We start from the raw sequence: 14,749 nt of genomic DNA, 5'->3' as shown, positions 1-14,749 counted from the left end.
TAACACAGTCTCTATTGTGTGCCTTGAGCTTCCTTCATCTTCTCCAAGCTGTGTGCGTTTCTCTGCAACCCTAATTCCAACAGTTTGATGGGGATAGTTGGTACCCAATATGGTGTCTTGTGTTTTCATTCTTCTTTATGTTGCTCTCTTTTTGCGTTGTGATCATTCAATTAGTCGTTTTGTTGAATTTTTTTAAATTTAATAAATCAATGTTTTGAAAGTGTTGGGAAGATTTTAGGAAGCCAACATTTGGAGCTCACTCTTTGCGGTCAAAACTCCTCAAGAGTGTCTCGACACTGAATACTTGTAACCTCAAGGCTGAGGGTTTGAGGCTCATGGATTGCTAGACAAACATTTGGCAAGCAAGGCTTCAAGTGAAAGAGTTTTAATCTTGATGGGCAACCCAAAAGAGGGTTAAAATCGGTGGCCAAAAGGATTTAGGAATAGCTGGCCAACGGGTTTTGAAATTGGACAATCGAGGGGTTTTGAGGTTGATATTGGTCGGCGGCCATAAGCTTTAATAACCACCTTTGGTTAAAAGGTGTGAATGCATGGCGAAAATTCTCCTTCCATCATGGAGATGCATGCCAAAAGCCTGCAGAATGACCCCTAATCAGACAAAGGAGGAAAAGTATGATGCAAGGGGCACCTATGCTTTCTTTTTCCCCACCATCAAACCCTATGAGTAATCTCATAACAGATGAACTCGAAGATGACGAGCAAGAAGCAATGAAGGAGGAATTTTCTGTTTTAGGGGCTCCCTTAGATAAAGTCTCTAAACCTATAGAAGCTTACGTTGACCCTTTCATCCCACACCAACGGCTAGAACCTATGATGCAAGACACCAATCAAAATATTTGGGGCTTTGGGAGATATGCTTTACTAGCTCCCATCAATGAGAAGTTTCTTCTCACCATATTAAATGACAAGGATAAAGAAGCGGCAAGAATTGGTCTGCATCACATTATTGTGACCATGGGGGATTCACTAAGGGTTACCGTATGGTATCACGTGAGTGTACAATAGGGGGGTTTTCTAAGACCAAATGAATAGATTTTACATAGGAGGGTCCCGTATGTAGGGGTCAAAAAGGCAATTTTGTTGCACGTAGGGGTGGCGTTCCCCTATTAGTACTAGTGAATCCCCCGTGATTGTGACCAACTCACCCAATATTATTGAGCCCTATCTCATTGGGTGCCCATTTACTATGGAACATTTTGAAACACATAGATGTTCTACAAACTTGGGGTAAAATGTGTCATATCCCTCACTAGTTGAGTTCCTAGCTACACCACACATCTATGGAATATCCACATACCTTTTATCAAATGTGGTTGAGTTTAATGGCGAAGGTGACCAATGTCATGATGGCAATGTACTCTGGTTTGATCATGCTTTATGGTTGACAATTTTTAAAGTCGCTTCCTTTTTTCCAGCTAACTCTTTGAAGAAGAGAACCCTCAGATTTCTGAAGTGGGTTTCAACTGAAGGGCAAGAAGGCATAAAAGTGCTCCTCATTCACTTTATGTACTGGGAGAGGCTAAAGGTATTCATCAAACAATTTGCTCTATTCCAACAATTCCCATTCAATGTTCAAAATAATGAATTGGATTCATTCCTCCAAAAGGTTGTAGAGTCTAGACATGGAAAAAGAGGTCGATTGGACTAGGGTAGAGGAAAGCAAAATAAAAGTAAAAACCCACGGTGTTTGACTCGGCCACCTACTCCACCTGCATGGAACCCTGTATTTTCCCCTTTCAAATCATTTGCTAACCATTCCACTATCAACCAGTCTGTTGCACAGGCTACAAGACAATCAGCCTCCTACCCTTGCTTCAATCAAAATCCTACGTCTGCCTCTAGAACCCGCTCTACAATTACACTTGGTTGTACCCCTAATGCTAAAAAACTGTTGTACTTTTGAATGACTGCATGATGCATGATATTATCACGAATGAGGTTAGCCAAAGATTACTCTCCCAAGCTCAGCCACTTAGGAACCGCATTGTCTTTCATCGAACCTATTGGAATGCTTTCATGGACTTGAGGTCTATTCAAGCCTTTTTTGGGCTATTTTTGTACGGGCTTAGCATCAAAACTAATGATATATGGCCAACCTTTGTTTTGCATGGTCTTTTCTAAACCCCATCAAGCTTATGGTATGGAATGGTAAGGATGTTTTTACTTGCCCTATTGTACTTATTTGTCATTGTACTAAAGTAATGCCTGGTTATCATCCAAACTTTAAACATGTTTTGTTTTTTTTATCTCATGCTTCTTGAGAATAATCTCATAAGATCCACACTTATGAAGGGACTCAATCAGCCATTCAACCCTTATATAGACATATTGCCACCAATGAACTATGGCTTTGTCTTCTCAAAATCACAAGGGAAGGCATTCTGATCCTGCCACCTCATCTGCATGAGGATCAAGTAAAAAGTCTCTTTTGGAAGTATTGTGATGCTTTTCTCCCAACAAAACTCTCCACTAAAATGATAACTCGCATTGACCCTCAAATTGATAGTCTAAAAAGCAAGTATTTTATTACTTTCTTAGACAAAGTAGCTAACAACCTTGTATTCATCTACCCTTCCTTTATGATTCAAGAGGCCTGGAAGAGGTTAGAAGGAAATGATTTCCTCTCTAGTGATAAATGTACCCCCGCCACTCTACAGGAGATTTAATTCTTCTTGATTAGAGTTCAAGCTAAAAACCATCTCCCTCTCCCTTGTCTCATGGCTATTTACAATGCTCACAAAAAATCCTTTAGATGGATCATATGTGGGTCTAATTGTTGTTTTACTGAAGCTTCACTCCTATTAGCATGCATACTAAAAACTTGTATCTCATGTCTAGCTCATCTACAAAATCAAAAAGCTCTCCTATGTTTTGATATAAATCTACAATCATGATGGGTGGTAGATTCCCTATATGAGATTAACCTCAACCTACTTGATCAAGTCACCTCATTCTTCTTATTTGATATAAAGAAATGCTATAAAAATATCCCACATCATGGAGGTATAGGCCTAAGCACGATTATCAACAATTTACTTAGCTATGCCTTTGACTAACAAGGACCTTTCATACATTTTAAAATTTTCCCCAATAGATATATGTGTGGATTGTGGTCGAATCAATCATATAAGAACCACCTCTCTTTTGATAAAGCTCAAGCTATGGAGCTTAGTTGTTGGTTGATAGCTCATATGTACATTCAATGCAATGGAAGATTATGTGGACAAGTCAATGGCATCCCTATGGGACTTGCATGTTCCCCAATTTGGTGTAATCTTTACCTTCATGTATTAGAATAAACCTACATGAACTCTTGCCTAAAACATCCTCAACTCCGACTTCACCTACAACAACTCAGCTTCCCTTTTTAGTACTTTGATGACATCCTTTGGGTCAACAATCAAACCTCTAAGCATTTTATCATCACTCACCCAATTTACATCTCCTACCTTTCCATAGATGACATTGATCCCTTTTTTGTTGGTGTTAGCACATCATTCTTGAGCATGAAGCTAGTAGTTCACAACAACCAGCTACAAAGAACTAGGATAAATAAGTAGTTGATGGTACTAGTAAAGGTGCTCAAATTTACTCATAGAAGCAGCAATAGACCTTCAAGATGGGCTTATAAAGTCATCCTCTCCCAAATCAAACCCATCATTTTGAGCAATCATTTAGCAGAGCAAGCAAGCAAAGATACCTAGGACCTTGTAAAAGCTTTTTGCAACAACAATTTATGAACAAATAAAACTCTGGCAGATCATCTATAAGTACTTAAATTCTTTAGAGGAACTACAATCTTGTAAGGAGTTCAAAAATATCGACTCATGCCTAAAAATGTGGGCACTAGGTCCCTAATGGGAGCCTAGCACCCCAATTAGTGGACTCTCCAAATCAAAATCTTACCTTGACCTAGTGCGAGTCTGAAAGGAGGGTTATACACACCAACTTGTGCTTCATTTGAGAATATTGTAGGAACCTCTCCTTAGGTTTTATATTTACCTATCATAAAGAGTTTTTGGCAAATCTAAAAGGGTACACTATGACATGGGCTACTATCATACAATTATTGAAGGGGGTATAATCAAGGTATCGCCTTACATGAATCCACTACCCCACTATCTGGGTTGAAATCGTGCATGGCGGGAGCTATCAAAAGAAACCCTTGCAGATCCACCACCTTCCCCAGTTCTTCCACCACTCCCACCCGCGTACTGCCTTACTCTGAGAACTAACTACCATAATCTTGCTTATATTCTCTTTCATGAAGCACCTTCAACTCTATATGAAGGTGGTGTTCTTTGATCCTGAGACATTCAACTTACAAGACTTCCTCATTGGGCCATACTACGCTAACCAATTCTACATGGACCTTCCTACTCAAATCATGAACAAAATATGTGTGATTTTTTCTTTTAATTTGTGTATAATATATAGTGGACATCGATGACAAGTGCCCCACTTACAAAGACACCTGCAGTCTTAGACTACAAGTTTAAGTACTAGTTTGTTCTTTTCTCATAATGGAAGCATGTATCATTTGTGGAGCTTTCTATATTCTACACACATGTTCTCCTAAAATGTACTATGTTGTATTTTGCCAATCTTAATGGACGTTCCTATATTTTAAAGAATTCGTCTTACTATACTTGTTATAATTTGATGTCACTTGCTTGCTATATTGCAAGCTACCTACACACACGCACACACACACAAGAATAGCTATGATGGTGATAGCTTGTAAGAGGAAAATATGTTGACACAATTTCTACACAGAGCATAACATAAGAGAAGAGAGAAGGAATATTGCAATAGAATGTCCTAAAGTTGTAGCCCCCAAATGAGAGATACCCTTAGTTCACATCCATTGAAAGTAGCTCAACGTTTGTTGGCAGGCATATCCAGTAATCAGTGCACTCCAAGAGACGACATTCCAGACATGAGAGATGCCGTGAATTCACATCCATTAAAAGTAGCTCAATGTGGCCTACCCATGTTGGGCATATCCCACAAAGAATGTACTCCAAGAGACGATTATTTGAACAAGAATCTTATCAAGGACTCCGACTAATGTGTTGTCTAAGTATGTGTTCTGTTCAAGTATCCCACTATCATGAATATCGGCATATATCCTATTTCTTTCTTCTTCTTCGCTCATCTTGCATAGTGCCACATGCCTTCAAGATGCAAGGGTAGGCGATTGCATCAAGAGAGATGCCATTAGCTCACATCCACTAAAATCCTGCTACCGAATCAAAATCTCTCCCCCTTTACCATGATTGTCTGCTGCTTCGTGATGAGCGCAGGTCCACGCTGCTACTACTCAGCAGAAACTCTTTGTGCTGAGTGCATGCCCACACTCCGCGCGACTGTTCCTCTACAAAAGCACTAAGAGCCAGGCGACGAGATTGGTCTTTTATGGTTCAATACATGCAGAGCGGCTTTTGTGTTGCTTTTCAACAGCTATTAGGAGGGCGCAATGGTACGTCTATTATTTATAAAATTCTTTCTTTGAACTCTCTCGGGTTGACATGGAACGCTTGTATTCCAGGATTCACCCGAATGAGTTTAGAGAATCATGGTAAGATTGGGGATGGGTTTTGTGTGCATAACAAATAAAGCTTGCAGGAAGCGGGGGGAGAGAGAGAGAGAGAGAGAGAGAGAGAGAGAGAGAGAGAGAGAGAGAGAGAGAGAGAGAGAGAGAGAGAGAGAACAAAGACTAATGATGAATTCAACGAACAAAGTGCGCAACATCACACTGATAAGAAGTTTAGGTCTGTCACATTGCTTTTAACTTTCATACCTGTCTAGTAGAGTGGATTAGGCACCTCACGACTTTTGTACTTATGAAATTTGAAAAGACACTACAATCGTCCACCATAATTCTATATGGCACTTGTGTACTTTGGACATTATATTCTCTTTCACTATCTTTCAAATTCGTTGGAGTATGAAAAGTTTAATTGTTGCTTTGATATTTGGGATGTATTTGATTTAGTTTAAACGCTCTAGACCAAGTAACTGCATTTCGACGAAATGGCAATCCCTTTGAGGACTTAAATTACCCTTCTGCCTACTAATCTCTTCTTGGTGGATTGGCTACCACTCTCACCCATTCTAAGGTTTCCTGGGAATTGAACTTAGCACTTTTGGGGTGTGTTTGGTTTAATTCAAATGCTCTAGACCAATAGTGTAAGTGCTTTGATATTATTTGTGGATCCTTTAAGGGAATTTTTTTAGAGTTGAGAATACTTTTGAGAGAGCGTTTTGTTGGCATGTTAGCACTGTGTCTTATAGTTTACAATAAATAAATATTTGTAGTACATTATACAATTAAGAAGTCAACTTTCAACTTCTTTGTCAATTATATGCTGGCCCACATATACATAAGACTATGCTTTAAAAAAAAGAACAAAATAGGTTTGCCATCATTAACTTGCCATGTGGCATTAGTCAACAAGATTTATCCGGTGGCAATTCCTTCCAAAAGTTCCATGCTTTACTAAGAGGCCAACAAACTCTATATAAAAACTAAGGCTGGGTTCAAACGGAACGGTGGAAGAGTGAAGTGTGTGTCCTCGTTGGCATGCAAAGATTGGGCTGAGACTGCCAGCTACTTTTTAGTGCAAAATGTAGGCAGCCCGACTTGAACCCCCTTGCACAGGCTAGCAGCCAATCAGCTTCGTCGCTCAACTACACCCAATTGGTTGTTTGCTCTGCACTCTTTTTAGCAAAGATTCATGCCGCCATTCTGTGTGAACCATGGAGGTGGAGGAAACAAACACATGAGACATTGCCGACGGGCTCCTCTGAACCCGCCCTAAGGAACATGGAAATGGAAAGTATAAATTACCAAGTTGACTACGACTGGGTTCAGACGGAGCGGTGGAAGAGTGAGAGATAGCGGTGTGCATCCTCGTTGGCATGCAAAGATTAGGCTGGAAAAAATAATTCTTTTCCAGACCCACTCAAAGTCGAGCGAGGCCCCCCCCCCCCCCCCCCCCCCCCCCCCCCCCCCCCCCCCCCCCCCCCCCCCCCCTCCCCCCCCCCGGCGCCAGATGAGTGAAGCTGCTGCTACCTTTTCAATGCAAAATGTGGGTAGCCTAACTTGTTCCCCCTCACCCAGAGGCTGGCAACCAATAAGCTTCACCGCTCAACTACACCCAATTGGTTGTTTGCTCTGCATGCTTTTTAGCAAAGATTCATGCCGCTGTTTTGTGTGAACCAGGGAGATGGAGGAAACAAACACACGAGACATCGTCAAACGGGCTCGTCTGAACCCACCCTAAGAAACATGAAAATGGAAAGTATAAATTGCCAAGCTGACTAATACTGGGTTCAGATGGAGCGGCGAAAGAGTGAGAGACAGGCGTGTGCACCCTCGTTGGTATGCATTGATTGGGCTAGTGGTTGTTTGCTCTACACGCTTTTTAGCAAAGATTCATGGCGCCGTTCTGTGTGAACCAGGGAGGCAGAGGAAGCAAACACATGAGACATTGCCGGCGCGCTCGTGTGAACCCGCTCTAATAAGAACAAGGTGAGGTCTTCACATTGGCCTTCCAAAGGCAAAGGTTGAGGATTGAGGGGTCACACAAAAAGAGAGAGAGAGAGAGAGAGAGAGAGAGAGAGAGAGAGAGAGGTGCTAATTAAGCGTGTGAGAGAGAGGGTTAAAAATCTATTTCAAAAAGGTGAGAACTCACTTGACTCTGTGTGTGTGTGCGTGTGTGTGTGTGTGTATGTGTGTGAGAGAGAGAGAGAGAAACGATGCTGCTAAAAAAGAAACCTTTTCCTTAACGCCTTATTGTAAATGGTAGATTTATAAAATTTAAGCTAGTAAGGATTAATTGCTATTTATGGTTAAAAGTGCGAAAATTTGAGCCTTAAGAATTAAGGCACAACAAAATAGCAATGGGTATTTGCTATATTTGATTGAAAAAATTACTTACAAAGCTTGGAAATTTACATGTTTAAAAAATTTAAGCTATTAATTGCTTGCTTATGCATTCTCATAAAACCCTGATAAAAGGGTTCTAAAAGCATGCACTCCTTACAATATATCTTGCTCTATCTCATATGCCATGTAAGGAGCCTTAAAGAATATGGATGTCACTAGATAACTATACTCTTTCAAAAAGTAGGCATCCACACAAATATGTATCCATGACCCATATATTGCATTAAGACCTCAGGAATTGAAAAGATATAAGTATGAAAGACTATGTGAGTGATCTTGGCCATAGCCATATCCCATGACTCATATCATGGTACAGTCACTAGTCTCACTGTATTAAGATTTTGAAAATTTGAGGACGTTTGTCACTTGCGATGTACAATCAGCTCACTATGACACACATATTGGCCATGACCATGTCACTCTATAGTTAATGTATTTTAGAAATGACTTGATTGAGAGAGAGAGAGAGAGAGAGAGAGAGAGAGGTTAATAAAGTGTGAAAGAGATATATGTAAAGATCTATTTTAAAGAGGTACTTGATTTAAACAAAAAATTAACATTTACAACATGAGATGAGAAGTGGACAATACCCAATCGTTTCCACCCACTCTCCTTTCCTTAAATAATATTTTGATGCTTTCATAAGAAAACATAAAAGCATAAGAAATAAGAAAACAATTTCATGAAATGTCTTGTAGTAGGTACTTAAATAAATATATTCTTTCACAAATGAAAATACTATAATATTTCACATCATGGGATCAAACTTCTATGAATGCACTTATTTTTTAAGCAATCCAAAATAAACAAGACCGACATTAACGCGTAGACGGCGGCACTGCCTGTTATTAGAGAGAGAGAGAGAGAGAGGGAGAGAGAGGGAGCTCTTGTCTGCTTTGAGCGGCAACGCAGATGAGAGAGAGAGAGAGAGAGAGAGAGAGAGAGAGAGAGAGATAAGCTATTTTTATTACTAACCAATATAAAACGGCACCGCCTTCGGCGGCGGCATGGCCCCTCTTAACCCCTTGCTTCCACTGCCTATTCGAAGAGGGTTTTGGACCACTCACCAAAGTTATGAGATACCAGGATCAAAGATGCGTTGGACTATTTTCAATGGAGCTGTGGAGACATAGGAAGAGCCTCTCTAGGAGACCACACAATAGGAGACTATCAGAGAGGGAGATCACCGATTTCTTTAGACTACATACGTGGCATTCAAATGAGCAGGCATCACAACAGACTTCAGAGTCCACTTGTACCAAAGGTACACTTATCGACAGGGCCATTGAGCTTGGGAGATCCAGATGCCCACGACTATGAGGGTCATCGAGACATCGGTGGAAGCTGCACCAGAGGGTCCGGACTATTCTGGCACAACATGGGAGATGCCCAGTCGGAGTACTCACTAAGAGGACACTGATGAGCTTCGCCAAAGACCGATGTTGGATATCATAGGATATGATCTTGCTTCCAGCATCTCAGCCTTTCATTTCATCCCATTTCATTTTGTTCCATTTCACTTTAGCTCAGTTTAGTTTCAGTTTTTTAGTTTTCAATTTTTTGTCTTTTACACAGACATTGTATCCGATAGATCATTTGTAAACTCTTTTGTCTCATGGGTAACTTTGGCCTTTTGAAGACGAATCTACTGCAAGCAACCTTGTTTACATAAGCATCGTGCTGATAGCGGTCTCTTCAACCTGGGGACAGGGTACCGTATAAAGAGATGATGAGACATGCATGTTTTTTTTTTGTGTGTGTGTGTGTGTGTGTGTTGGGGGGGGGTGGGTTGTGGCACCAAGCCCTGCACACCACAACCACAAAACGACGTCGAGTAACCGAGCAAAGAAATAGCGATGAGCTTCTCCTCTTCAGTGCCGTTGGTGCTCTTGGGTTGTGGGGCTGCTTTCAAAGCTCGAGGCTCTGTTGTCAATGCACACTCAACTCAAGGCGAATGGGCTTTGCAACCGAGGTCCATGGTGGCAAGCCAGAGGCTTCCCCCCCAAAAAAGAGAAGAATAGTGTAACAACCCGCAAAATAAACCTAATTTTCTAAAATTTCCTTGTTGAAAATTCAAGGTAAGGAATTTTATATGTTTGGAAAAATGATTCTTCCTGAACACTGCCTCTCTCTCTCTCTCTCTCTCTCTCTCTCTCTCTCTCTCTCTCTCTCTCCCCCTTGTACGTCGACAGAGCTGAGAGGATGTCAACTCCCGGTTTGACATGACCGAAAAATGCCCTTAATTTGTATGTTTGGAAAAATGATTTTTCCCAAACACTGCCACTCACCAGTGGTCCAGTACCCCCCCCCCCCCCTTCTCTCTCTCTCTCTCTCTCTCTCTCTCTCTCTCTCTGTGTGTGTGTGTGTGTGTGTGTGTATGTGTGTCTCTCTTCCCCCTGTATGTCGACAGAGCTGAGACGGGTCAGAAATGGCCATTGGCAAAGGAATTTTTTATGTTTGGAAAAATGATTCTTCCTGAACTTAGCATCTCTCTCTCTCTCTCTCTCTCTCTCTCTCTCTCTCTCTCTCACGTCGATAGAGCTGAGACGGGTCTAACATGGCTGTTGACCTTCGGTGGTTAATCAATGGAGCCTGTGGTTATGTAATGGAGCGGTGATCCTTCCTGCACAAAGCACACTGAGCGTACGCGAGCTGCGAGTGAGTGAGGAGCCCGTGTTCGCGCAGAGTCTGCCTTAGGGCCGCCCCTCTCTCTTAAGCAGAGTCTCCACTCTCTCACTCTCTCTCTCTCTATCAACACGAACAGTTGCAGCCTTGCAGGAATCACTGCCAGGGGAGGCCGGATGAAGCTAGGCTCGCCGTGGGGGGGGAGGGGTTCCTCCCGCTTTTATTATAGTATAGAACCCTAGCCCCCTCAAGGCACATGCAATGCTTGAGGATGATTGTATTCTTATCAGGTTAATATAAATTCTCTCAACTCACAATTGTGAGTGGCAAAAGAAAAAAAGTTATTAGAGTTCACTACAAAGTAATATACATAGTATAAAGTGCAAGATGCTTCCTTTTGGAGCTTTGAGGTCTCTCGAGAGCTGTGTTTGGGAAAAATGTGTCTCAACTTAATATCATGTTGTTTACAATTTCAAAAATGTATGCGAAGAGCAAGGAGAAAAGGAGAGAGAGATTACGCCCCAAAATAAAGAAAAATAGTGCAAAACCCCAAAAAAACTAATTTTCTAAAATTTCCTCTTGCAAATTCAAGGAAAGGAATTTTGTATATGATTTTTCTCGAACATTGCTTGGGATTGTTTCAAAAAAAGCTCTCTCTCTCTCTCTCTCTCTCTCTCTCTCTCTCTCTCTTTAAAAGAAAAGCTTTGATTCAAATAACTGATGCAGTAAGGGGTAAAGGTTTGATTCAAATAATTGCCGCAATAAAGGGTAAAGCGACAGACACATTGTGTACATGTTTTCATACATTATCTTTTTAACCAGCATAAGTACTTTAATTCCTCTTTTTGTTGACTTTTTCTTGCCCATCAATGTACCTGGTAGGGTGCAAAAAGAGAGAGATGGGAAAGAAAAACGTTGCGCCTCCATTAGTGTCATTTCGGCTCTGAAGATGGATGGTGCCTTCCTCTGAATATGCAGCCTAGACAGGCTAGCCTGGACGGATGGCTTCATAACATGCAATGAGGCCAATATGAAATTGTATTATTATCAATAGCACAACAATATATTGATTGAAAAAAGTAGTTATACATACCCGCAGGAGCGTTTGTGTGCACTAGGACCATAGCTAGGAGTTGTGGGAGTTGCAGGGGTTGTCACGAGAGAGACCAGCTGCACAGGTATCAGGAGGGGGCTGGAGTCAACTATTGCAAGCGAAGGACCCACATTATCGTTAGGTGTAGCGAGGGAGCTGCCAAAAGTAGCATGAGTGGTAGGGTATGGAGAAGAGCCGTCACCGGATGAGCCAGGTGAGCGCCTACCGAAGGATGACGGATGGCAAGTTAGAGGTGTCGAGGGAGACAACGACTCTCTCTCTCCCTCTCTCTCTCTCTCTCTCTATCTCCGGGCAATACCTCCATCATTCTCTACCTCGGGCTATGGTTTACTGCATCGTGTGCAATTTGATGGATGAGCACCTAATATAGGCAGGCATCGTCTGTTGATTTCTATAGCTTCACACTCAATGCAAGCTAGGCATGGAAGAGCAAGGCCTGACTGAGGACAGAGGAGAAACACTCATTTATGGCGGAGGACTAAGGGGAGGAGGCAAGGCTGGCTGGCGGCAAGAGGCCAATGCGGGAGGGAGGGAGGGAGAGGAGGGTTGGAGGAGATCCTGAACGGAGCAGAGGGAGTTGGAGGAATGTCAAGCATCGAAGCTCTAATTGGGCTACGGGAGTTCACTTCTGACTACTATGCACGCGCCCGCTATTCAAGAAACCTTTCCATTCTTGGAGGCCGATGCCCACGTGGAGCCTCGAGACCGTTGGCCTTTGGTGGCAAATTAATGGAGCCTACGGTTATTGAATGCAACGGCGAACCTTCAAGCAGCACACTGAGCGTGCGCGAGCTGTGAGCGAGTGAGGAGCCCCTTTCGCACAGTGCCCGCTTGACGGCCGCTTGCGCAGTCTCTTCTCTCTCTCTCTCTCGATCACTGCCCAGGAAGGCCGGATGAAGCTAGGCTCGCCACGTGTAGGGGACGGAGGCACCGGATCCCTCCCCCTTTTATTATAGTATAGATATAGATCATAACAAATAGCTTAAAAGAAAGCCTAAAAAATGTGTACAAGATTTGATATGCACCACACCTATATCACTACTTGCAAGCAGACAGTGCCAACAAAGACATGCCAACAAAGACAAAAAGAATAGAAAGAATAAAGAGAGCTTTAAATGAAGGACCAAATTACAATGGTAAAAAGATCCATTTATAATTTTTTTAAAAATATAATCTTTAAAAAAACTTACCTTTTCAAACCAAGAGGACACATGTGCCTTCTTCACAATGGTCGATTGAGCAGAAGTAGCAGGAAAGTAGATCGCACCACTCTACTTCGAAGGCGAGAGGATGTTGCGATCTAAAGCATTTCGACCATCAAGCGCGAAGATTGTACACTTGGAACTACATCCGGCACATCCATGGCTCGCCACTGCTGACGCCTCTGACAATGTAGTAGTATGGGACTGGGAGCATCGCCAGGTACAAGCGGTCGCTTCTGTTTTTTTTTCTATTAGACGCAATCAATGATTTTCACGTTATTCTAATTTTTTAACAGGTCGTCTATGAGCTGAATGCTGGTGGAGTTGATGCTAGGCGCTTGGTTGATGCTAAGTTGCAGAAACTTGCAGAGGGAGAAGCAGGTAAGAAGCTCTGTAAAGTTTGGATGCCAAACACGTTCACAATTGGTATCTGCTTACTTGTCACATGCTCATATTAGCTCCTTCTTGTCCAGATGAAGGTGATAGGTTCACACTGACAATTATTGGTAGGAGTGAGTCCCCAATCATATTTTGTGAGTGTCCGGATTGATGTGTGTCATATGTTTGAGAAGTTTAAGATTCTGCAGATGGATTTAATAGGGACAGAATGGCCTATGTGATCAAGATAGTCGTATTAATCGAGGTACCGTTTGATTGTGGTACTCTTTGAATACAAGTGGTGACAAGGGGAGGAGAGGCTGAACGATCTCAATATCCGAAAGTGGATCAATACCATTATAAGTTGAAGAGGTTCCAGTAGAATCAAAACCAAATCTAATCTAATCTCGTCAAACGGAGCATCACGGGGTGTAACCACAAAATATTACCCCTTTGGATTTAACATCCAAAGTCCTTTTTTTTTTTTACAAGGCACATGAACATAAGCACTATGATAAAAAAAAGAAATATGAGATAGTAGATTCATGATCTGTAAATATGTCCTCTGAAATGATGGTATCTATTGCTTTTGTGAGAGAGTGATTGAAAAGATAAACTGATGTACTTACAACTTCACCCCAAAACGAGGGTGGTAGAGAGACATGATGCAAGTGATTGCGTGCCATTTCCTTCTCTATCTTCTTCTTTCTGACCTCAACACCATTTGCTAAGGAGTGTCAGGGAGAGAGGTTTCCCTAAATACCTCCTTTGGAGTGATACTCTCGACTTGTGAGAGAACTATTGAGAATATCACCCCAAAATGAGGGAGGTAGAGAGGCATGATGCAAGAGAATGCGTGCCATTTCCTTCATTATCTTCTTCCTTCCATTCACAACACCATGTTGCTAAGGATTGTAGGGGAGAGATGTTAGTCCATCTTCCTTATGGGATGGATGAGGAATGAGCTCCCTTGTATGGACAAAATGTTGCATACATCTCAATTTTTAACATATACTCAAACAATACACACATGAAAGAGTACATGTAGACAAGTTCAATCTAGGAAATTAGCAATTCAATGTACATCTTTTCATAAAGTCATTCTGCATAATACTGTCAGCCTCTCAATATCCCTAAAATCTCATGGAGAAATTACCAATTAGTGACTTTCTTCAGGCAATCTGTGACAAAAGGAGTGGAGTGGCTTCCCTTTTATGCAACACGCACCACACCAGATTCAACCCATTGATTTGACGTGCACTTTAGAGATAGACACTTGCTAAAGCCAAAATCCTTAAGGTATAGCTCTAGTCATGAGGAGAATTCGCGAAGTCCTCCTTCTCCATCCACTTTGCATTGAGAGCCGGATAGTTCTTGCCCTTGACCAAATTGTCGATGGACTAGCTTATTCTCCTGTTTCTTTTTCTTGTGCCCTAGGACCTAATGGTTGTTGCT

The 14,749-nt window shown here is 41.9% G+C and overlaps 1 protein-coding gene across 4 annotated transcripts in view; it reads left to right on the top strand.

Moving 5' to 3' along the window:
- The first annotated feature begins 12,931 nt into the window (after window positions 1-12,931).
- The window catches only part of LOC147458731 (Transducin/WD40 repeat-like superfamily protein), a 68,167-nt gene continuing 66,349 nt past the window's right edge, over window positions 12,932-14,749 (top strand). For 2 of the 4 annotated variants that reach the window (XM_086510172.1, XM_086510170.1), the window contains exons 1-2: window positions 12,933-13,136; window positions 13,213-13,297. In XM_086510172.1, the coding sequence (XP_086366298.1) occupies window positions 13,005-13,136; window positions 13,213-13,297 (217 nt within the window). In that variant the 5' untranslated portion in view covers window positions 12,933-13,004. Of the gene's footprint in view, window positions 13,137-13,212; window positions 13,298-13,389; window positions 13,423-14,749 lie in introns of all 4 variants that reach the window. The other 2 variants (XM_086510171.1, XM_086510169.1) reach the window with 2 other exon arrangements.

This window comes from Adiantum capillus-veneris, chromosome 4 (genome assembly GCF_014529385.1).
Source record: "Adiantum capillus-veneris isolate H3 chromosome 4, ASM1452938v2, whole genome shotgun sequence".
Taxonomy (NCBI): domain Eukaryota; kingdom Viridiplantae; phylum Streptophyta; class Polypodiopsida; order Polypodiales; family Pteridaceae; genus Adiantum; species Adiantum capillus-veneris.
The sequence above is the reverse complement of the archived record's forward strand: the minus strand, read 5'-3'. Positions and strand labels throughout refer to the sequence as shown.